This window comes from Nicotiana attenuata, chromosome 2 (genome assembly GCF_001879085.1).
Source record: "Nicotiana attenuata strain UT chromosome 2, NIATTr2, whole genome shotgun sequence".
Classification (NCBI taxonomy): Eukaryota; Viridiplantae; Streptophyta; class Magnoliopsida; order Solanales; family Solanaceae; genus Nicotiana; species Nicotiana attenuata.
This window is the reverse complement of record NC_031990.1, coordinates 2,543,114-2,566,811: the sequence shown is the minus strand read 5'-3', so window position 1 is coordinate 2,566,811 and position 23,698 is coordinate 2,543,114. Positions and strand designations below refer to the sequence as shown.

General features: G+C 38.5%; 1 protein-coding gene across 1 annotated transcript; it reads left to right on the top strand.

The window, feature by feature from the left end:
• Positions 930 to 20,097, top strand: LOC109243013 (cullin-4). Its single transcript, XM_019409906.1, has 17 exons — positions 930 to 1,493; positions 4,737 to 4,852; positions 4,923 to 5,269; positions 8,753 to 8,933; positions 9,264 to 9,386; positions 9,481 to 9,768; positions 10,601 to 10,726; positions 10,873 to 10,974; positions 11,053 to 11,106; positions 16,233 to 16,339; positions 16,455 to 16,515; positions 16,602 to 16,733; positions 16,838 to 16,975; positions 17,080 to 17,160; positions 17,374 to 17,454; positions 17,865 to 17,945; positions 19,763 to 20,097. The coding sequence occupies exons 1-17, from the start codon at positions 1,160 to 1,162 to the stop codon at positions 19,874 to 19,876; spliced, it is 2,466 nt and encodes an 821-aa protein (XP_019265451.1). The 5' UTR covers positions 930 to 1,159; the 3' UTR covers positions 19,877 to 20,097.

Genomic DNA, 23,698 nt, shown 5'->3' with positions numbered 1-23,698 from the left:
TAGAGTCGCCACTTGGGAAAGGATTGGCTTTTGGTGTCCCAAGTTCACCGATTTAATTTAAAATCCCAAATCGAGGAAAATTTCGACTTTCCAATTGGAGTCTGCGGACCAGAAATTCTGAATAAGGAATTCTGTTGACCGAGGGAAGGTGTTAGGCACCCCCGGATCCCGTGGTTCTAGCACGGTCGCTAAATTATCAATAAATGGGCTAAAATCTAATTTTTGTACATTGCTCCAACCTGTAGTGCAATTTAAAGAATTATTTACCGCTTTAGTTATTTTTTACGAAAGTGTACGCCGTTTAAGAGCGTGTTTCTGGATCACGTCACATGAAATGCACCCGGTCCTCAACACCTCTTATTCAACGTTTTGGGATTTAGATTTGGGTTGCATGAAATGCACTCCCGAATTTAGGAAAATAATATTATTAAAAAGCGCGCCTAGAGTGGCTAGCGTCTTATTAAACTTTGCGGGAAGCCATGAAAATCGCTAAATGGCATGTCCCGAATTTCTAAAATATTTTAATAAAGTATTTAATGAGGGCCCGCAATTTATATGTTTTGTGCGGCAAAATAAAATAAATAATCCCATTTCGAATAATGTCACTTTAAATGGAAAAACTCCCTTATACATTATCCTTCGGGGTAGGTGTGTAAAAAGGAGGTGTGACAATGTGTGAAGCATGAAAAGGGTAAACAGAGCGCAATTACACAAAACGACCGATTAGATCTTTATGTTCTTTAAACTCAAATTTTAATTACTCGTTAAATTATAAATATACATTGAAATTTACCCAAGCCATTACTCATTTGTCAATAGGACAAGTGGCTTTTTACCAATCCCGTTGAATCTTTAACTTTGAACTTGAACCCAAAACCTGTAGCATCACGCATTTGCCATTCCCATTAACATCCTTCCTCTTGTACCCAAAATGAAAGTATTAACATCCCTTTTCTAGATTGGCTTAAAAATGAAATTGAATGGAAGGAAAAACATTTTCTACCTAAAATCCTATTTCTAAGACTCGCCTTGCTTACACATAGAATAGACATTTTAGGCTTTTAGCTTAACGAGCGTTTCTTTCTTTCTTTCTTTCTTTCTTTCTTCTTCTCTTTTTAACAACAAAATGAGCTCTTAAAAACCTTTCTCTTTCTCGTCTATGTCTCAACCCACCACCAACCCCAAGAAGCGCTCATCATTCTTCATCTCCACAAATCCCTCCTCCTCCACTCCGACCACCGGCAGCGGCGACGTTGGCAGCGGAACCCCAGCTTATTCGTTGATGAAGAAGGCTAAGTCACAAGCTGTAAACGGCCAGCACGTTCACTTCGATAACCTTGAAGACCCTTCTGGTAACTCGGCCATGATGGAGGATTCGAACATGGACGCGCCTTCACGCGCCTCAGTTGGTGGTGGGGTTACTGCCAATTTGTCTCGCAAGAAAGCTACCCCTCCTCAGCCTGCTAAGAAACTCGTCATTAAGCTCGTCAAAGGTTTGATTTAACTCTCTATTTTTTTGCATAATTCAATTTTATAAAGATTTGAATTTTGTTAACTATTGCTGCTCCTTGGTCATATTAGGGTTCTTAGGGTCTAGGCACAAATGGGTTTTTAGAAAAAAATGAGACATTTTACCTTAAACGACTGATTGATTGCCAAACTATGTGCAATTAGGGTTGTACTTCCTAAGGCGGTATGTATTTTTTCCAAATACAAAGTTATCAAGATTAATTAGTTCTGCATTTTAGCTTGATAAGAGATAAAATTTAGCTCGACTGTGGTATAGTCATGATAATTGGTGTGATGCAGAAAAACTGTGGTAAATACATGATCTTTTTTTGTTTAAACGGCGGTGGTGTCTGGGCTAGCTTGCGCGCACCTCTACACAAGTATAGGATAACTCGGTCCATCAAGGCTTAGGCAGATGGGAAAAAATCATTTGTCATTGACTGTTGTTCCCTGGCACATCTAGTGAAGTTAGGGTTCAATTTATCATTTTATCGTACGATAGAATTTTGTTGGATAGTGTGCTATTGAGCGATCTTTTAGAATTTCTTAGGAAATCATGTGCACATTGGTTGGCAAAATAATTATAGTAATGTTTTCTAAATAATAGAGTCCTCCATGGGATTATGAATGCTATCTCAATTTACATGGATAAGCATGTGCAGTTTCTGATTCTTATTAACATAGCATTTTACCGTGTATTATCTTCTCCACTCTCTAGAGTTTGGACAAGGACTTAATTGTCTTTACTGCTGCATATGCTTAATAGCCATAAGTCGGCGACAGAATCCCTGTTTCTTACATTGTCTTAAGTCTCCAGTGCTACAGTAGTTGGTCAATTATCTTCTAGTTTTTTGTTTTTGTTTTTTTTCCTCACTGCTTTTCAAAGCTTCCGCAGAACTAAGTGACACATGTTATTTATTTTCTGATGGAGACAATTGTAGCAGAAGAATCGCGAAACTTTCTGTGTTTGTTCTTTGCGTTGATAGGCATAGTGGATCAAAATCCTAACAAAAGAAGGCATGTGTATGGATTTCTCCAATCTGAGGGAAAGAAAATCAATCACAACCTTTAAAGTATAGGCTAGATAGCATTGGATCGAAGGTCATGCTACTTAGGCCGCTAGAGTTTTGAAAAGAAGCAATAATTTGATATGCATTACTATTACAAATACAAAATCTTGTGTATGAACCACAAATTTTTTGTATAATAGTTGGATACAAGGGCTTTTTACCCACCATATCAATCTATTTGTTACTTTATCGAAGGAAAAAAGATATTATGTATGAAATGCTTTGTTTCCCTTAAAGAATTTCTTTTTGTTGGTTGGGAAGGGGTCGAAGTTCTGTTAGAGAAGTTACTAACCTGTAACCCCAAAACTAGTATATGAGAAGTAAAATATGAGTAAGAAGAAGCTGCATCCGCAATTTCTTCTCACTTCAGAACAACCATCTTAACGATGAGTCACCCAGATTTTTTGGCTTCTGAAAGATCCCCTTTCTCCAAGCACCATAGTCAGACAAACCTTTCATTTGCTTCAGCTAACACTTATTGAGGCAACTCTCTTACCGTTCCTGAAAAACAATTATTTTAGGCAGCTATGATACTGAACTCATTAGAGCTGGGATCTATTATCATGTTCTATGGATTTTGGACACTTTGAGTTGGAGACCCTTTGACATTTCGACAAGGTCGACTAATTGGCTTAATACTTTAAGGGTGTTAAGTCGGCTAGGCTGGAATAGATGCATGACATAAATAGGGCTATTGGTTGACTCTATCCTAGGCTCACTATGTTTGGCTGCATAAGATGTAAAGCTGCTCCCAAGTTTACAACTTTAGAGGGGAAAGCACGGGAGCGCTTGATGATAATCCACGCATAATGCTATTTTTGAAAGAAGTACGATAGCGCATCACATTCCTTGTTCCCCAATGATAGTTTTAGGAAAAACGAATAACACATCAGCAACTTATCAAACAGGATATTAAGGAAAGATCATACTTTATAATGAAAGATGCTCTAGTTAAAATCTGTTAACTTCATCTGGGGTGTTGGCTTGAACCTACTACAATGCAGTAGAGTCTCTGTGTTGTTGCATGCTTTTTGAAAATGGGCTTAAGTTGAAGTGCAACAGTTAAGTTGTCCCCTAGCTCTGGTTTGGGTTATATGGAAGGAGGAAATAGAATGGCATTTGAGGGGGTTGAGAATGGTTTTGTATATTTAAGGAATAGCCTTTTGTCTCTAGTTTCCTTTTGGTGCACCCATGAGATCCTGGTTTGTACAGATGTTTGAGTGACCTTTATGGAGGAAGAACCATGTTTTCTTGTAGGCTCTATCTCTTGGTATACTGCTTATGGTTGCAGATCTTCCCAGCATGAAACTTTTTAGATAATTATTGAAGAGAGGACTCAAAACTATTAAAAGAAACTTTGAATAACTATGCTTAAATTCTAGAAATGGGAAGATTCATTAGTCAATTGAAAAAATGGCGACTTCACTTGGCCATTTTAGGAACTCAAGAATTGGGACATTCCTTTTGGAGCCACTTTCAATTATACCTACAAAAAAGATGCTACTAAACTGCACTATATCTCTTTCGATTGGTTTACAGCAGTGTCATTGTTGATAATTCTTACCTTGTTTCCCATTGCATGGTTTTTTCCTCTATAAATATCGAATTTATCTTGCCATATATTCTTTTTTTGGTGTTTATTGATTCATATGCTCATTGTCATCATATTGCTAACACCTAGTTATTGGCCCTTCCCCCGGGAAAAAATGGAAAAGAAGTAGGTTAAGAAGAAATAGTGATAACAGGGCTTTCATTATAGCTCTGTCAGAAAGAAAAAGATTTCAATTGGAAAGCTTGTTCATTAATAACATACTGTAAGAATATAATCAATTAGAAGTTGGAGACTGATATCTCTCTGTGTTGATGGTACGTACTAACTTGAAGGGATTTCGTCAGATTAACATAATTTATTTCTATATTAAGTCATATCTCTTTTATTATATTTTACTTTAGATAAGTATAACTTGATATCTCTTTAGTTGGAGTCTGGACCAATAAGTTATTATTATTATTATTAGTAGTATTTTTTATAAGTTATTATTGATTCTATTCTTTCATGACATTAAGCTGCTATGGATTATTGTAGATGAGGTGTCAATATTTTGAAGGCAGCAATGTATAAGCTTAACCTTTCCATTTGTTTTTTTCTCCCTGAAGCAAAACCTACATTGCCGACAAACTTTGAAGAAAATACTTGGGCAACTCTAAAGTCAGCTATTAGTGCGATATTCTTGAAGCAGCGTAATCCGTGTGATTTAGAGGCGCTTTATCAGGTGCATGTTGCAACATTACTTTCTAATACTGTAGCTTATAAAAGTTCACTGATTGAGTTTTCTGTTGTAGGCTGTGAATGACCTTTGTCTACACAAAATGGGTGGAAGTCTATATCAACGAATTGAAAAAGAGTGTGAATCACACATAGCTGCAGCTCTACGGTCTTTAGCTGGCCAAAGTGAAGATCTTGTCGTTTTCTTATCACTTGTTGAGAGGCGCTGGCAGGATTTTTGTGACAAGATGCTGATGATTCGTGGAATAGCTTTGTTTCTTGATAGAACATATGTGAAACAAACCCCAAATGTGCGTTCACTGTGGGATATGGGCTTGCAGCTTTTCCGCAAACATCTCTCTCTTGCCTCAGAAGTAGAATACAAAACTGTATTTGGCCTCCTACAGATGATTGAGTCTGAGAGGTAACTAAGTTTTCTTATTGATCTTAATAATTTTGAGATTGGTCGGTTTATCTTTGGTTGTTTGTATATATGCTTTTATTGGATGGTGAATGTTTTTTGCTTAACTAGTTTAAGTGATTGCTCCTCATACGTAAATTAGTAGAAGAATGAGGTCTTAAGTACATAAAACCTTCTATCTATTATGAAAACAAAGAGGTTCTTTTGCAGAGGTGGGGAATGAGCAGGGTCTGACCTGCCATGCATCAACAGGTTTTTTGGCCTCTTCAATGCCATGTTTGACAATATTGGAGTTTCTCTCTTTCATTTGGGAGAGAATGAAAAGAAAGATAGCTTATCTTTCTTCTCTTCTCCTTTCTTTTGGGTCTATATGGGAAGGTAGCTTTAGTAATTACTGTTCGAGACATAATTAAGTTGTTAGAAATAATACACGGGAAAATATTATGTTATTGATGTACCCTAACTATAATACAAGTACCCCTATTTGTAACAATACACAATACGTACGCTACTCCTATTCCATGTAGGACTATGCTTATTTACATAACAGCTAACTAACTAACACTCCTCCTCAAGCCGCTGCATTTAAATCATATGTACCGAGCTTGTTACATATATAACTAATGCTAGGGCCAGTGAAGGACTTGGTGAAAATGTCTGCAAGCTGATCATTCGACTTCACAAACTTTGTAGCAATATCTCCTGAGAGTATCTTTTCTTTGATGAAGTGATGGTCAATTTCAATGTGTTTAGTTCTCTCACAGAACGGAACACCGGATTTGATGCAATATGAAGGGCAACTTGATTATTGCACACAAGTTCCATCTGGCTGATTTCACCAAATTTCAACTCCTTGAGCAATTGTTTGATCCAAACTAGTTCACATGTTGCCATAGCCATTGCTCGATATTCTTTTTCTGCACTAGACTGAGCAACTACATTCTGTTTCTTGCTCTTCCACGATACCAAATTGCTTCCTACTAAAACACAATATCCAGTCGTAGAACGTTTATCTGAAGGTGATCCTGCCCAATCAACATATGAGTATCCAACGAGCTGCTCATGGCCTCGATCCTCAAACAATAACCTTTTCCTGGAGCCGATTTTATATATCAAAGAATGCGGACAATTGCATCCCAATGACTATCATTGGGAGAATTCATAAATTGACTTACAACACTCACAAGAAAGGAAATGTCAGGTCTAGTCACTGTGGGATAATTTAATTTACCAACCGGTCGCCTATATCTTGCAGGATCAGTAAGCGGCTCCCCGTCTTGGCAGAAGTTTAGAATTCGGATCCATCGGAGTGTCAACAGGTCTACATCCTATCATTCCTGTCTCCTCAAGAATGTCTAAGGCATACTTTCGTTGTGAGATCACAATACCTGAGCTAGACTGAGCGACCTCAATACCTAGAAAATACTTGAATTTGCCTAGATCCTTAGTCTGAAAGTGTTGAAAAAGATGTTGCTTCAATTTAGTAATACCATCCTGATCATTGCCGGTAATAACAATATCGTCAACATAGACCACTAGATAAATACAGAGACTTGAAGCAAAATGCCGATAAAACACGGAGGGATCAGCTTCACTCTGAGTCATGCCAAACTCCGTGATAACTGTGCTGAGCTTACCAAACCAGGTTCGAGGAGACTGCTTTAGACTATAAAGTGACCGACGCAAGCGACATACAAGGCCACGAGACTCCTCCTGAGCAACAACACCAGGTGGTTGCTCCATATAAACTTCATCCTCAAGGTCACCGTGAAGAAAAGTATTCTTAATGTCCAGCTGATAGAGAGGCCAATGGCGAATAACAACCATGGATAGAAAAAGGCGGATTGATGCTATTTTAGCCACGGGAGAGAAAGCATCACTGTAATCGAGCCCAAATATCTAGTATATCCTTTGGCAACAAGACGGGCCTTAAGTTGATCAACCTGGCCATCCGGACCAACTTTGACTGCATAAACCCAACGACAAGAGGAACAAGCTCCCTAAGTACCACTCGTATGTAAAGCAGACATCTCTCCAACCATAGCCTGTCGCCATCCTGGATGAGACAATGCTTCACCTGTAGAGATGGCAACAGAGGACAAAGAAGATATAAAAGCATAATGGGGTGATGACAGAAGATGATAACTTAAACCGACATAATGGAGATTAGGATTAAGCGTGGTCCATATACCTTTCCGAAGTGCAATCGGTGCACTAGGAAGAGACAAGTCCGCAGTAGGAGCAGGGTCAGGTGCAGGACGTGAATCAGCTGGGCCTGTTGCTGGGCGTGGACGACGACAATAAATCAAAAGTGGTGTTCTTGTTACTGGGGATCTAGGAGGAGCAATACTAGACTCTTCAACGGTTGATATGGTAAGACTTCTGTGGCTGAAGGTGGAGGAGGAGCTATAGTAAACTCCTTAAAGGTCGGTATAGGTAAGACCTCAGATATATCAAGGTTGTTAGAAGAGGTAAAGAAAGTTTAGACTCAAAAAATGTGACGTCAGCTGACAAAAGATGCCTACGAAGATCAGGTGAGTAACAACGACATCCCTTCTGAACACGAGAATAACCAAGGAAGACACACTTAAGAGCACGATGAGCTAACTTATCTTTTCCCGGGGAAGTTATGAACGAAACATGTGCTCCCAAAAACACGAGGGGGAAGAGAGTATAAGGGTGAATGGGGAAACAATACTTGTTAAGTAGTTAGTCATGTATAGTGTCCCACATCGGAAAGTAGATACCTATTATTATGTAATCACTGTATATAAATAGGCCGTTGTACAACACTTTAGAAAACTAATAATATTTTCTCCCGTGCTTTCTCACATGGTGTAAGAGCAACCGTGAGAGATTTATCGCTGTGCATAAATTCTAGCGACTCCAGGATGAGAAATCAGTCAACTGGAAGTTTTTTTCCCGGCAAACACAGGTCTGCCGCAAGTAAAAAAGCCACTTTTCGTCAGTGTTGTGCAAAAACCAACACCGCCAATTTTCGTCAGTGAGAGCGCGTGAGGCTGCTTCTGCCGGAGAGGTTGAGTGGGGTTTGGTTGCCAGGCGATGACGGATCTTGTGGTAGTGTTGGATTTTGCACAGCACTAACAGAGAGAGATGACGCAAGACAGCCGTGAAAAGTCACCGGAAAATTGAGGCACGGTGACTTTCTGCTGTATTCTGGTTCCTGGATGTGTCTCACCACCGCAGCTCTGATACCATGTGAGAAATAATACACGGGAAAATATTATGTTATTGATGTACCCTAACTATAATACAAAGTACCCCTATTTATAACAATACACAATATCTACGCTACTCCTATTCCATGTAGGACTATGCTTATTTACCTAACAACTAACATAAGTAAATAAAAGTGGGCTAATTTCTAACGTCTTAAGCTTTTTGATGAGATAGTCACATGCTTCAACAATTGTAATGTTAGCCGTCTGGTTCTCTTATGTTTAACATATTTCATTCTGGTTACAGATTAGGTGAGGCAGTTGAAAGGACACTGCTCAACCATCTTCTGAAGATGTTCACTGCCTTGGGGATTTACGCGGAAAGCTTCGAGAAGCCATTTCTTGAGCGTACTTCCGAGTTTTATGCTGCTGAAGGTGTCAAATACATGCAACAGTCAGATGTTCCAGATTACTTGAAGCATGTCGAGGTATGCTTCTCCTCTCCCTGTAACCTGCTGTTTTAAGCAATTAATGTTAATAATGACATTGTTTTACTGTCCCCTTTGTTTATAATACTCCCTCCAACCAGAACTTCACCTTGTAATTATTTTCACAAAGATTTTTATACTCTAGAAGTTTGTGGTTATTATACTTTTTGTAATTTTTGAATAAATTTAGTATCGGGAAAATAACTGAATCTAAAATCTAACTAAAAGCTGGTCAATTCCAAAATCAGACCATCTTTTCTAGGATGGGTATAGTGCTTTTCACAAGCATCCCTTGTTTAGTCAACAACTGAAGTTCCTTCTTTGCTACAGGTGAGGCTGCATGAAGAACATGAAAGGTGCTTACTCTACCTGGATGCAGGTACAAGAAAACCACTGATAGCAACTGCAGAGAGGCAACTTCTAGAGCGACACATTTCTGCCATTCTTGATAAGGTGTTTCTTCTGAGAACTTCCTGATGCTCTGTCTGTTTATCTCTTGCTAGCGTGTCTACAATTTCTTTAATGAATCCTTCAACTATCTTTCCAGGGTTTCACGTTGTTGATGGATGGTAATCGTATTGAGGATCTCCAGAGGATGTATGTGCTATTTTGCAGGGTGAACGCCCTCGAATCATTGAGGCAAGCCCTTAATTCATACATACGAAGAACTGGTCAGAGCATTGTGCTAGATGAAGAGAAAGACAAAGATATGGTTTCCAGCCTCTTGGAATTTAAGGCATCCCTTGATACAATATGGGAAGAAAGCTTTTCTAAGAATGAAGCTTTTAGCAACACTATCAAGGATGCATTTGAGCATCTCATAAACATACGCCAGGTATATTTTATTTATTTACTTTTAGAATGCATACACCAAGTATAGTTACTTCAGTCTCTTCGAAATCACACAAGTATGCACTTTTCTAGCTTGTATTTCTCTTCCTCCGCCTGCCACCACTATGCATGACCTGCTAAGATTTAGAGAAAAGCACTACTTCAAAAATATCACCTACTGATTTTTCCTGCCAGTCTTATGTTATTTCCTTGACAGAGGCTCCTCCTAATCTTTCTGTATATGGATTTAACCTCCAAATTTATCTGAACCTATCTCACAAGTTTTATGGCATTCTTCTTGCTTCGCGCCCCTGGCATTTGCATGCAAAGGTTGTTTTTTGTGCGGTAAACAGATACCTTAGCCACAAAAAACCCCGATTTGCGTGGTCATATAAAATTCTCTTCCAAGAGCTGTCCTTGTGAGCATGTGCATGTGCATGTGCATGGTCGTCCAGTTATTTAGGCTACATTGCAAAGTCAAGCTTGCCTTATCCTTGCCTAGGAGTTGGTTATTTAACTTCTTTTGTTTTGTCTATAAATTTTCTTTATGACATGTAATCTATTGGTTCGTAGAAAATCATTCAAGAGTCATAAAAGACCTCTAGATCGTCCTACTAGGCTGTGCTATATCCTGGATATAATTTGGGCTCGTTACACTGGTTTCACTCCCTTCTGATTCTTGTCTCTGCGGTCTCTCTCTGTACTTTCCAGGTAGCTGACCGGCTGATTGTAGTTGATGATCATATTCTGAATGCGAATTCATCTAAGTTTCCCTTTTGATATAGTATTTACTTTATTCTCAGAACTGATTGGTTTTTTTTTTTGCTGTGAAATAGAATCGACCTGCCGAGCTAATTGCTAAGTTTTTGGATGAGAAGCTTCGTGCTGGGAACAAAGGTACATCAGAGGAGGAATTGGAGGGGACATTAGATAAAGTCCTGGTGTTATTCAGGTTTATACAGGTATGAGAACACGATCAGCAGTAGCAAAAGATAACTTATGTAATCTATAGCTGGATAAGTTTATTTCTGTTGTTCACGGATAGTTCTTTTATGTTTTTTCACCTGAAAGTATGCTGAGAGTCGTCTGCTATTTCATTTTTGTGCAGGGTAAGGATGTATTTGAAGCATTCTACAAGAAAGATCTTGCGAAAAGACTGTTGTTGGGAAAGAGTGCTTCAATTGATGCTGAGAAGTCCATGATTTCTAAGGCAAGTCTTTGATTTTGAACTTTCACTGTTTCTGGTTTTCTATGGTGGCAGTTGCTGAATTTACCATTATTGTTACAGTTGAAGACCGAGTGTGGTAGCCAGTTCACTAACAAATTGGAGGGAATGTTCAAGGTATGTTCGGCTGTGCATCTTATTGAACCAAATTCCAAAATGGAAAAGGGTCAAATATACCCTATATTGCTCGGACTCTCCGAAAATATTGCCGGGTGCGTGCCGGATTCTCTAAAAGTAGTGTATTTTTGGGGGATCCGATACGGGTGCGGCAACATTTTGGAGAGTCCACGCAACATAGAATATACCCATATACTATTCAAGATAGTTTAAATATACCTTCCGTTTGAGTATTCGTTCAATCAAAACCCCACCGTTATACTATTGCACAAATTTACCCTTGATCTAAATGGAGGGACACGTGGCAACTCAGATGCAAATAACCCATCCTCAATCTTTTACCTGGTTCCCTTTACTAAACCCACCCATGACCATTTCCCAACCCAAATGACAGAAGAATTGCTAAAGAGTTATGAGTGATTAAGGGGAATGAGGGATGGGTTAAATTCATTCAGAACCCCCGGTCGCCCATTGGCATCGTCATCGAAAAAAAATCTTTCATTTATTTTTTTATTTATGTTTTCTCTTTTCTTTCCGTTTTTCTATTTTAATATCTTTCCTTAATTCTTCCACCCATTTCTTACTGTTAACCTACAAAGTTTCATAGCACTAACTCCAGCCAAAACTTTGCTTCAGTTAACAAAAATAATAGCAGAAATTTCAAAAACAATCTCTTCCCCACAAAATATTTAATTCTCGGACATCATATAATACCAAGCTCTTTCAAAAGAGACAACTTTTCCAATTTTCTTTATAAATACTTGAGTTCAAACGAGCATATAGAGAACAAACAATCTTACATTTTTTTTCCAGTTTCCTTGTTAGATAGTTATGTAAATAATGTGAATTAGTCCTAGTCCCATATAGAATAGGAGTAGGATATGTATTGTATAAATATGGCTCATTGTTTTATAATTGAATAGAATATCAATAATATATTTTTCTCCCGTGCTTTCTTACATGGTCTCAGAGCTAATGTGAGAGATTCATCGCTGTGCAAAAATACCAGCGACTCCGGGAAGAAGAAATCAGTCCGGTTTAAAAGTTCCTTTTCGTCGGTGTTGTGCAAAAACCAACACCACCACGAGGTAGATCACCCTTTGGTGACCTGCCCCGAAAATCTCCTCTAGAATACCTGTCACGCGCCCTCACGCGCCGCTGACCGGCGACATCTCCGACACACTCGCTGGCGCGTGCAAACTGTTTCGGCCACTTTTTGGCCCAACTTCTTCCAGACAGCTTTCTTGGGAGGTGATTCCGAGCCTGTCTATAAACTTCTCTTTCTAATCCGACAACTTTGGAATTTTCCGGCATGAAAAATGTTTTTTTCCTGTCGTGAACAGTGTTTTCCCAGCTATTTCTTCATTTTCCCGTTGGAGTTATTGATTCCCACTATTTCAAGTGAAGACCTTGATTTTCAACTCCATCTAACTAAGAGAAAAAAAAATAACTATTCTGATTTGGCATTTCAAGGTTAGCTATACAACTTCTAGTCAAGAATTTGAGAAATTGGTTGTAGCAAAATGGGGTCCAATACTATAAATAGTTGGATAGTTTCTCTACCAGATCATATTTAGTTCCTTCAGTACAAAGCATGTAAACATACATCTTTAGAGATAGCTTCCGTTGTTCAAACAGGTAATAGCGTCACTTGTGTCTCCCAATCTTCATCCTACAAGTCTTGGGTCATTGATTCAGGTGTATCCGATCACATTCTTGGTAATAAATCTGTCTCAATCTCTTCCAACAGTCACAATGGCCAATGAGTCTCAAACCATGACAACTGGAATAGGTCAAGCAAGTCCACTTCCTTCCTTACCTTTATTTCAGTTCTTTATGTTCCCAGTAATCCTTTTGATCTCATAGCTGTTAGTCGCTTAGCCAAATCACTTAAATGCTCTGTTTTATTTCTTGATGACCTTGTTTTTATACATGAACACAGTACGGAACGGATCATTGGTACCTGGCGTGAATCAAATGGACCTTATTACCTTATCCTTGCTATATCACATGAACTCACATCTTGTCTTTCTTCAACAACTTGCCCAGTTTGATTCACCAGATTTATTACATAAACGGTTAGGATATCCCAGTTTGTCAAAACTTCAAAAAATGGTACCTGGATTTTCTCACTTGTCCACTCGAGTGTGCGTCATGTCAACTCAGTAAGCATACTAGCTTCCATTTCCCTCGACGTCCTGATAATTGAACAGAGTCACCTTTCACTTTAGTCTATTCATATGTTTGGGGTCTTAGTTGGGTCAGTTCTACCTTGGGATTCTGCTACTTTGTTAGTTTCATTGATGATTACTCCCGGTGCACTTGGATATTTTTTATGAAAAATCGATCTGAAATTCAAATTATTTTGGGGTTTCTATCCGTACAGTTCACAGTGATAATGCCCTAGAGTATTTGTCTTCTCCATTACAACAGTTTATGAACTCTTATGAAATCATTCATCAAACATCTTGTCCGTACACATCTCAACAAAATGGGATAGCTGAAACAAAGAATAGACATCTCATTGAAATTGTTCGTACCCTACTCATACAATCTCATCTTCCGTTGCGTTTTGGGGATGTAGTTCTCACATCTTGTTATCATATTAATCCTATGCCATCCTCAACTATCCAGAATCAAGTTGCATTCTCTATCTTGTTTCCCTACTCACCTTTGTTCTTTCTTCCACCCCGTATCTTTAGGAGCACGTGCTTTGTTCATGACCTTACTCCAGGAAAAGATAAGCTAGCTCCTCGTCCTCTTAAGTGCATATTTTTGGGTTACTCGAGAACGCAAAAGGGATATCGATGCTATTCACCTGACTTCGGCAGTACCTTATGTCCGCTGATATTACCTTCTTTGAAACCTTATGTCGGTTGTGCCGGCCCCTGTATGGTCTAAAGCAGTCTCCTCGAGCTTGGTTTGGTAAGTTCAACACAGTAATTCTGTGTTGGCATGACTCATAGTGAAGCTGATCACTGTGTATTTTATCGGCGTTTTGCTCCAAATCTATGTATCTATCTGGTGGTTTATGATGATGCTATTGTTATTACTGGCAATGATCAGGATGGTATTACTAGGTTGGAAAACCATTTCTTTCAGCACTTTAGTATTTTCTGGGTATTGAGGTCGCTCAGTGTAGCTCAGGTATTGTGATCTCACAACGGAAGTATGCCTTGAAAATTATTGAGGAGATAGGAATGACAGGTTGTAGACCTGTTAGACACTCATATGGATCCGAGTTCTAAGCTTCTGCCAGGATAGAGGAGGTCGCTTAGTAATCCTGCATGATATAGGCGGCTGGTTGGTAAATTGAATTACCTCACAATCACCAGATCTGACATTTCCTTTCCTGTGAGTGTTGTGAGTGAGTTTATGGATTCTCTCTGCGATAGTCATTGAGATGCAGTTGTCTGCATTCTTTGGTATATAAAATCAGCTCTGCGCAAAGGATTATTGTTTGAAGATCGAGGCCATAAGCAGATCGTTGGATACTCGGATGCTGATTGGGAAGGATCACCTTCTGATAGACGTTCTATGTCTGGATATTGTGTTTTAGTAGGAGGTAATTTTGGTATCTTGGAAGAGCAAGAAACAAAATGTGGTTGCTCGTTCTAGTGCAGAAGCAGAGTATCGAGCAATGGCAATGGCAACATGTGAGCTAGTTTGGATCAAACAGTTGCTCAAGGAGTTGAAATTTGGTGAGATCAGCAAGATGGAACTTGTGTGTGATAATCAAGTTGCCTTTCATATTGCATCAAATCCGGGGTTCCATGAGAGAGCTAGACACATTGAGATTGACTGTCACTTTGTTAGAGAAAAGATACTCTCAGGAGATATTACTACAAAGTTTGTGAAGTAGAATGATCAGGTTGCAGATATTTTCACCAAGTCCTTCGCTGGTCCTCGTATTAGTTACATATGTGACAAGCTCGGTACATATGATTTGTATGCACCGGCTTGAGGGTTAGTGTTAGATAGTTATGTAAATAACGCGAGTTAGTCCTAGTCCCACAGAGAATAGGAGTAGGATATGTATTGTACAAATAGGGCTCATTATATTATAATTTAATAGAATATCAATAATATATTTTTCTCCCGTGTTTTCTCACATTCCTCACTTTTAATTTTCTCCCTCTATAGCTTTGCAGAAACAGAAAATGAGTTGAAAGTTGTAAAGGGTGAGAGTAGAAAGAGACAGAGGAGTAATTTTTGTTCTGATTACTGGGCAAACATGTGAACTGCAACCTTATGAGACGTCTTCCTCTTACTTATTCACTTATATGAATGAAAATTTACAAAGGAAATCCTAAGGAGAGCAACATGACCAAGGGTGGTGGGTGGGGTTGGTGCGTTTCTTCTTCAATGAGGAAATGAAAATGAAATCGAAGTTTGAAGGGGAATGGGTTGGGTAATGAGTTTAAAAAAAGGGGTGGGTTCCGTAAAAATCGGGTATCAAAATTGGGGGTGGGTTATTTGCATCTGAGCTTGCCACGTGTCCCGCCGTTCAAATCAGGGGTAAATTTGTGCAATGGTATAACGGAAGGGTTTTAATTGAACGGATACTCCAATGAAGGGTATATTTAAACTATTTCGAATAGTACAAAGGTATTTTTGACCCTTTTCGATTCCAAAATGACCAATACATGAACTTTTTGTTTAGCGTTTTGAGGTTGGAGTCGGGAAATACTGTTGTATCAATTGAGAAATAACATGCAAGCAGGTTTAACATTTCCCAAATGATGTTATCTAGCAAACCACATTTTCCAACTTTATGCCTGCCATAAAGTGGTTTCACTGAACATCAGATCGTCTTGTTCGTCTTTCCTTTTTTTGTTACTGACCGATCATTGATGGCCTTGAAAACCTATGTCAGCATTATCCTTTCTCAACTTCATCCCCATAGTCCTAGTCTGATACCCCTGCGATTTTCTGTTTACAATGCTAACTACAATAGTTTGACTGATATCTGAAATAGTTTTGAGAATAAATGCATCAATAGGTTCTAATAGAGATGAGTGTACGAAATTCTCTTCCAATGGAGAAATTTGCTGGCAGACATGCATAATCACGTGTATTTAGATAATCATTTTTGTTTTTCTAATGCTTCAAAACCATTTATCCAGGACATTGAATTGTCAAAAGAGATAAATGAATCCTTCAAGCAGTCTTCCCAAGCCAGAACTAAACTCCCAACAGGGATCGAGATGAGTGTCCATGTTTTAACGATGGGGTAATCTGATAGCTCTGCTGAGCATTCCATCACTTATTATATCTAGGAATTTTGAGCTATCTGTGGTCTGTGCCTTCACAAAATTTGAAGTTCTTTTATGCTGGTTGTGCTACAGGTACTGGCCAACCTATCCGCCTATGGATGTTCGGCTTCCCCATGAACTCAATGTCTATCAGGTTTTTCACCATTTTGCTTATATTTAGTTCCTCAGACACCATTTAGTGTTTCTATCACTTCACATTTTGTTATATCCATGCTGCAGGATATTTTCAAGGAATTCTACTTGAGCAAGTATAGTGGTAGGCGTTTGATGTGGCAAAATTCATTGGGCCACTGTGTTCTGAAAGCTGAATTTCCAAAAGGTAAAAAGGAGCTCGCAGTTTCTCTATTTCAGGTTGGTATTTTCTTGCGTTGTTAGTATAACAGTGTTCCTTACTTTGCTTATCATTACGGGTATCTTATTTGGTCGTTTTGTGACTTTGTCCGTTCTTTCTGCAGACTGTGGCTCTAATGCTTTTTAATGATGCGGAAAAGCTTAGCTTTCAAGATATCAAGGAAGCAACTGGAATTGAGGATAAAGAGCTGAGGAGGACTTTGCAGTCTCTTGCATGTGGTAAAGTTCGTGTTCTCCAGAAGGTGTGTGGTCAGTGTTAGGTGGAGATTTTTCTTTTTTTTGGTATTATTTTTCTTATATGTAGATGTTTTTCCATATGGTTTTGAAAATAAAATTGATCTTATAGATTCCAAAAGGAAGAGATGTCGAGGATGACGATACCTTTGTGTTCAATGATCAATTTACTGCTCCGCTTTATCGCATAAAGGTATACTCTTTTTGGTGTTTTCAGATAAATGATAATTGATTATGATGCCCACCTCAAAGCCTGAGGTGTTAAAGTGTGTCTTTTCTTCAGAAGGAGAAGAAAAAAAGTGCGCTCTGCAGCTCTTGACAAATATATGAGATAAAGATGTGATTGGTATAAGTCATTTGCTATTCCTGCTAGACATCAAAGCTAACAATCAATATATTTATACAGGTAAATGCCATCCAGATGAAGGAAACAGTAGAGGAGAACACGAGCACCACTGAAAGAGTATTTCAGGACCGACAATATCAGGTTTGCTCGTTTATTTCTCCCCTCTCTACTTTGATATTTCAAGTGGTTGTGCAATCAGAGCTAGTGTCAGTTGAATAGAACTTGCTGTAGCATTTTTAACTGACAAGCTTGGTGCTGTCTTTTAATAGACTGCACCACAAATTTGTCTTTTAACTGACATGTTGCTTGGTTGAACAATGTATTCTTCATATGTTGTCATTTTCCTGCACTAATTACTCTTGGTATCTCGACGTTGCTATTTATCTCTAAGGCCAAAATAGTCAGGAAAACAAAGTTGTCTGACATGGCTCTTGGCCAAAATTAATCAGTAAAATAAAATTGTCTACATGGACTGTTGAAACATTGAAGGGAAAATTTGAGATTTATGTTCTTTGCTGTCCATTTTATCCAATCTTTTCTCCTGTATGCAGGTTGATGCTGCAATAGTTAGGATAATGAAGACAAGAAAAGTGCTGAGTCATACCCTTTTGATAACTGAACTTTTTCAGCAGGTAATGAAACTTTTGACCCTGTTATGTTAACTGAGTACTTGTTAATTCTTTTGCTGGAGAGTGAATCTGCTACCTAATCCCTCTCCCACCCAGTGGATTTTGATGTCCGAACTCTGCACAAGGTTGAGAACTATCACTAGCATACTGAATGTGGTCTGAATTCGAACATAGGATTAACTGATAAGAGTTTGAAAGCTGAGCACAGTAGGGGATAACTGATAGGTATTGGAAAGCTGAGCACATCTTTTAACTAAGTCTTTCACTAATTTAAAGTACAATTATATATTATATGTCTGGCCTAAGGGTCGAGGAATTGAAGTTATAATCTTGGGAACCAAGGATCGAATCAAAACAGAGGTGACAATAGGGGAATTTTTCCCATTGCCTAATTTTGTGTGGTGGAGTGATGCGTACCTGTCAAGTAAGAGGTAGCAGGTAACCGATAGATTTGTTGAGGTGTGTGTAAGCGTGCCCGAGGATCACTATTATCCAAAAGAAACTACCTACTGTTTTCACCTCAAAGGAAATGTCATTCTGTTTCTTTGAGAAGACAAGGTTTTTTAATGAAAGCATAATTGAAAAGAACACTGAATCTTCTAGTTTAAACTTATTATCTCTATGGTTTTCTTTATCTATGGTGGGAACCATCCCATTTAGTACTCTGGTGCCTGACAGGTAGTAGAAATCCGAGCACAAGTTAACTAAAAGATTTTCCTGATGAACTTAAATAATGAAGCCTTCAGTTTAAAGTAACAACTAAAATTATTTTATACAAGTCCAAACAGTTACCTATATCTTGTTCAGTAAAGCAAATATAATTACGGTTTTTTGGAGGCAAATAGTTATTACTGAAAAGATAATTGGTAACATTGAGGATGAGGAAATCTACTACCAATAGAAAGCATGAAGCTAGTGATGTACCTAACTGCAATTTAGGTCAACGGCTTCTAAACCACTAAAAGGCCATCACTTTGGGACTTGTAAGGTCGAGAGAACCATTGTCATGTTGGAATATGATGATGTATGTGAGAAAATATCACTTGAGACAATTGTACCAAGTTTGGTGTAGAAAGAAAGGACGATATCAGTAGTACCTTATTATTTGCCAAATAATTTAGGTAACTTTTGTCTATTACAGCTTTATTTTATTTCCTATTTTGATTCAACTGTTTTCACCTTTATCAATGGCGAGTTTACATTTGATCCAATTTATCTTTAGCTGGTTAGTCTGCACCTTTTCTGAAGTTGATGAAGAAAAAGACTTTCCTTTCTGCTTATCAAGACTTTATTGTTGTCAATACGATTCAACGAGTTTACTGCTAGTTAGGATATGTTCTCATGCACACCTAAAACAGCAATACTATGAATTCTTTTGACTCTAATAGTTAATATCTTCAAGTTTGAACTCTTATCTTTCCTACTCAAGTAAATCTTGTCAAATCATTTGTACTCCATTTACTATAGTCAAGTTTCTATTAACTGATTAATGTTTGTGGGGAAAATATTTTGAAGTGTTAATCATTGCAAGAAATCTAAGTATATTTTTGCCACTATACTGGTGCTTTTGATATGAGTTGCCAAGTAGTGGAATAAATACGAGAGACACCAACTCCTGATAATTGAAAGAAGATTTTAAGCATTTCGATTAGTTGGAGTACAAGTAAAGCATCTATTGTCATTTGCAGAGTGATTTGTACTATACCATGGTTGAATCGTAGAAACGATTCATGAAAGCTCTCAGCGTTTTGTACTGGGCCCAAGGGTCGGGGGATTGATCTGTTTTGAACTAATTGCATGTTTCATATTTGTTGGAGCAGCTTAAATTCCCAATAAAACCAGCTGATCTGAAGAAAAGGATTGAAAGCCTCATAGATAGGGAGTACCTGGAACGGGACAAAAACAATCCTCAAATATACAACTACCTTGCTTAAAATGTTGCAAGTCATTACGTTTTTTCCTTGTAAATGACTTGGGAGATTTCCTCGTCAGGTTCTGTACAGTTGACTTTGTAACCATTAATTTTGTTGTCGTACGCAGTGTAAAGCTTATATTTGATTTTATTTCGTAAATCTACTGTTTTTTTTTAGCATATGAACAAGTGCCCTCTGCATCTTTGTTTTAACGTCATCTTGATGAAAAAGTTTATCGTCCATAGCAAATTTGTTGTCCTTCAAATTGTACAGGAATTTTGTTTAGTTTTTGGCATTTTTTTTTTAGCTTAAATAGCTTGGTCAAAACTGATTTCCAGGTGAAATTTTTACAGCGCCTCCACTGCTGGGAGGCACTGAATGTGGAAAATGGTTCAGTGGAAGATGATCACTATAAGTCAGAAGTCATCTTAAGATAACATAAGCATATCAAGTAACAGCTGCTATCACAGAGTTAAAATGATGGTACTGGTCACATTAAAAAAAAACAGCAAAAAACATGTTCCTATTACGCGATTTCAAACACAATTTTTGCAGACTCGAGAGAAACGAACTTCAGAAGACAACTGTGTCAAGCATGGTTCCCAACGCCTGAACAATGTTTGAAGACATCAAATTTGAGACATGCTCTTCAAGATGCTTCTTTGCATCTTGCCTTCCTACATATGCAATAGCTAGCTTTTCTGGAGGCAACTCATCCTCCTACTGCTTTATTATACTTGACAGCAAGGTTTGACATCTCCTGAACTGTTTGCTCATTGGTTTTGGAATGAGCATCAAAACGCTGGAGTGTGAGTCCATCTGTCCATTTCTTCTTGTGAAGATTCAGTAGCATCTTCTCTTCAAGTTCATTCTTTCTGTAGTTTATGGCTATTGAGTAGTAGTGTCTGTTCAAACCATGGATCAATGCTTGGATAGATGGTTTGTTCAAATGTCCCAGATTGAAGTTGTCCAAAAAGGTTTACTATAAGCACAAACGTATGACTTCGATTGGTACCAACAATTAAACCAATGCATATGAATTGCCGAACACTTTTCATGAACTTCATTACATTTCAAATGCCCGAGCACTATGCAAATCAAAGTAGCAACTCAAGTCATGACACTAAAGCTTCAAAATTTGCCTCTCTATCACAATTATCTTTCTTTGGTCATTTCTTCCAATTGAAAATGGGATTAAATTCACAACTCGAATTTCATGTGCCCTCACATTTAAGAGAGGATCCCACACTCATAAAACTTAATTCAAAACAAAAAAAGGGATATCAAATGGAAAGAATTAGCTCTCTCTCAAAAAGATGTTCAAATGCATACAAGTAGTACCATAGGCTTGCCCTTCATGTATTCCTCCACTAATGTAGACAACTTGGTTCAAAATCAATTAGGACTTAAAGGGTTGTAGTTTAGGCTTTTGGTTAAGGTAGGGCACAATTTTGGTTAGAGTGACTCAAAACCTCCACAACCACTACAAAATTTATGATTAAAGTTAACTTCCTTCAAAAACATTCTCCATCCTTTCTTCACTTTTCATTCCACACCTAATCTTCCCTTTATTCACAACTTCTTATCATTTTATTCCCCTTTTTTTCAAAATCAAGGAAGGTTTCACTTTTTTTTCATTCATATATTTTTTTCTCTACCTTTCACCTTTTAAACAACTTCCATATCACAACTTTTCCAACCTTCACCCCCAAACTTAGGCTTTTAGCCTATGTTTACACTTTTCAAAGTACTTAGGGAGGTAGGGTGCCAAAAGTTAGATCAATAAAGAACAAATGATTAAAGCTTGTAACATGGTTGCCAAAGAACAAGGTTAAAAGCTCAAAATGGGTTGACTAAGAAAAATATTCAAGGGCAGGAAATTTAAGGCACAATGGCGGTCCAAGGAAGGCCTAATATCATTTTTCAAACCAAGTTAGTCTATGATTTCGCCTTGAAGCACATTCCGGGCAAGTTCTAGACTACAAGTAATGCAAAAGAACTCACAATAAATCTCACCACACATGGCACATGAACACTCAAGTGGAATACAAATCCAAAATCCAATTGAAGCCAATGACTCAAAGAGGTTACATATAGCATAGGAAGCTATTTAGTGAATCCAAGAGCCAAGATTTGAGTCTAAAAGTCATGACATCTTTACTTCAATTATTTTTCTTTTTCAACAACCAAAAATTCATATGCCGAGGTTTAAATCATGTTGGTACCAAGCAAGCCACAACTTGGTCAATGGGCACAAACTCCAACCCAAACCATTTATTTTTCCTAATATTAACATAGCTATATCTAAACTACGAGACTAATTCCCTTAAGAAGTTGTCTATCTATCCATCATCGGAAAAATTCGACAAATAAATATCTACACTTACCCGGTTCAAGAAGAAAATTGGCATCCTTTAAAAAAGAACCGTGGTATAAAGAAAACCAAGGATATCGCCACTAACATAAAACATACTATATAAAAAAATTAAGAAGCTAGTAACCAAAATCAAGAATCTAATAAACACAATAATATCACAAATCACATGAAAAGACAATAACAACAAAATGAAAACAACCAAAGTACCAATCTCCACAGTTATCCGCATTTATACAAGAACAACAGTTATACAAGGAGCCACCCCCAACTAAATATCATGCATTGGCCCCAATGCAACTAAACATGATAGAGTAAAATGGTGGAAAGTGCTCCCTGAATACTGCATCAGGTGCTCTCCTCGCTGTCTGACTTGGAGGCATCCTCCTCTCCTTCTTCCTCGGACCAATAAACAGGAAAATCATCATCATCTGCCGGCCTGGTCGATGGCATTGGGTCTTGAGGCTTTAGGACTTTCCATAGCCCCTTTACACCCTTCCACATGCGAGTAAAGAATTTGTCTCTTTTCTTCATCTGGGTATGTGCCTTTTCCAGAGTACCATGAGAAGTGCTCAACTCACCATGTGCCTTGGCCAACTCAGTGTATGCCCTCTCCAGCATCTTGAGGTGATCCCCCTGCTTCCTATGATCCTCAAGGTACTTTTGAAACTCTTTCTTGGAAATGTACGCGGGTCCCTCAGATGTTTCCCCAGGTCCCTGTGGAAGGCCAGCTACTAGCTCGCGGATTACCCGCATCTCCTCACTAAGCACAACAAATGATCCTCCTGCAGAAGAGGATGGCTGACTACTCTGATCAACCTGAGAAGAAGGCACCAACTTTCTCTTTTTGCACTTCACAGCACCGCCCTCTCCTCTTTTCTTCAATGGGTTTAGAGGCTTTCTCGGCTCTATCCAGTTGTCTCATGGAGCTTGTTCCACACCCGAAAGTTGGCACAACTCAGTGATAAGTGAGGGGAATATCAATGATGCACTATTTTGGATGACATACTCCCTCAATTCATTGATGAAGATTTCACCAAAATTCAGCTGAATACCATCAAGGATGCAGGCTATCATTTGAGCTCTTGTAACCGGTACATTCCATATGTTTGACACAGGCGAGATACGATTGCATATGATGGCCAGCCATATCTTTACTTCGATAGTGAACTCTTTTGATGTGATCCCTCTCTTTTCAGCTGCCCATGGAACATCCGCACTCGGGGATAATTTGGACACCAACCACTCCTCTGAGGCACAGTCTTTTGCACGGAATGGGGCCATGTCGTGGTCTGGCAGATGATACAATTGATTCACAGCTTCAGCCCCAAAGTGCACCATTTTGCCGCGAATTCTCATCTTGGGCTTCCTTAGCCTAATAGCTGGGAGGTTGGCATAAAACTCCCTCACCCAATGCTCATTGGCTTTGCAAGGTTGAGGGGGCAAAACAGTTCCATCCCATGGCTATT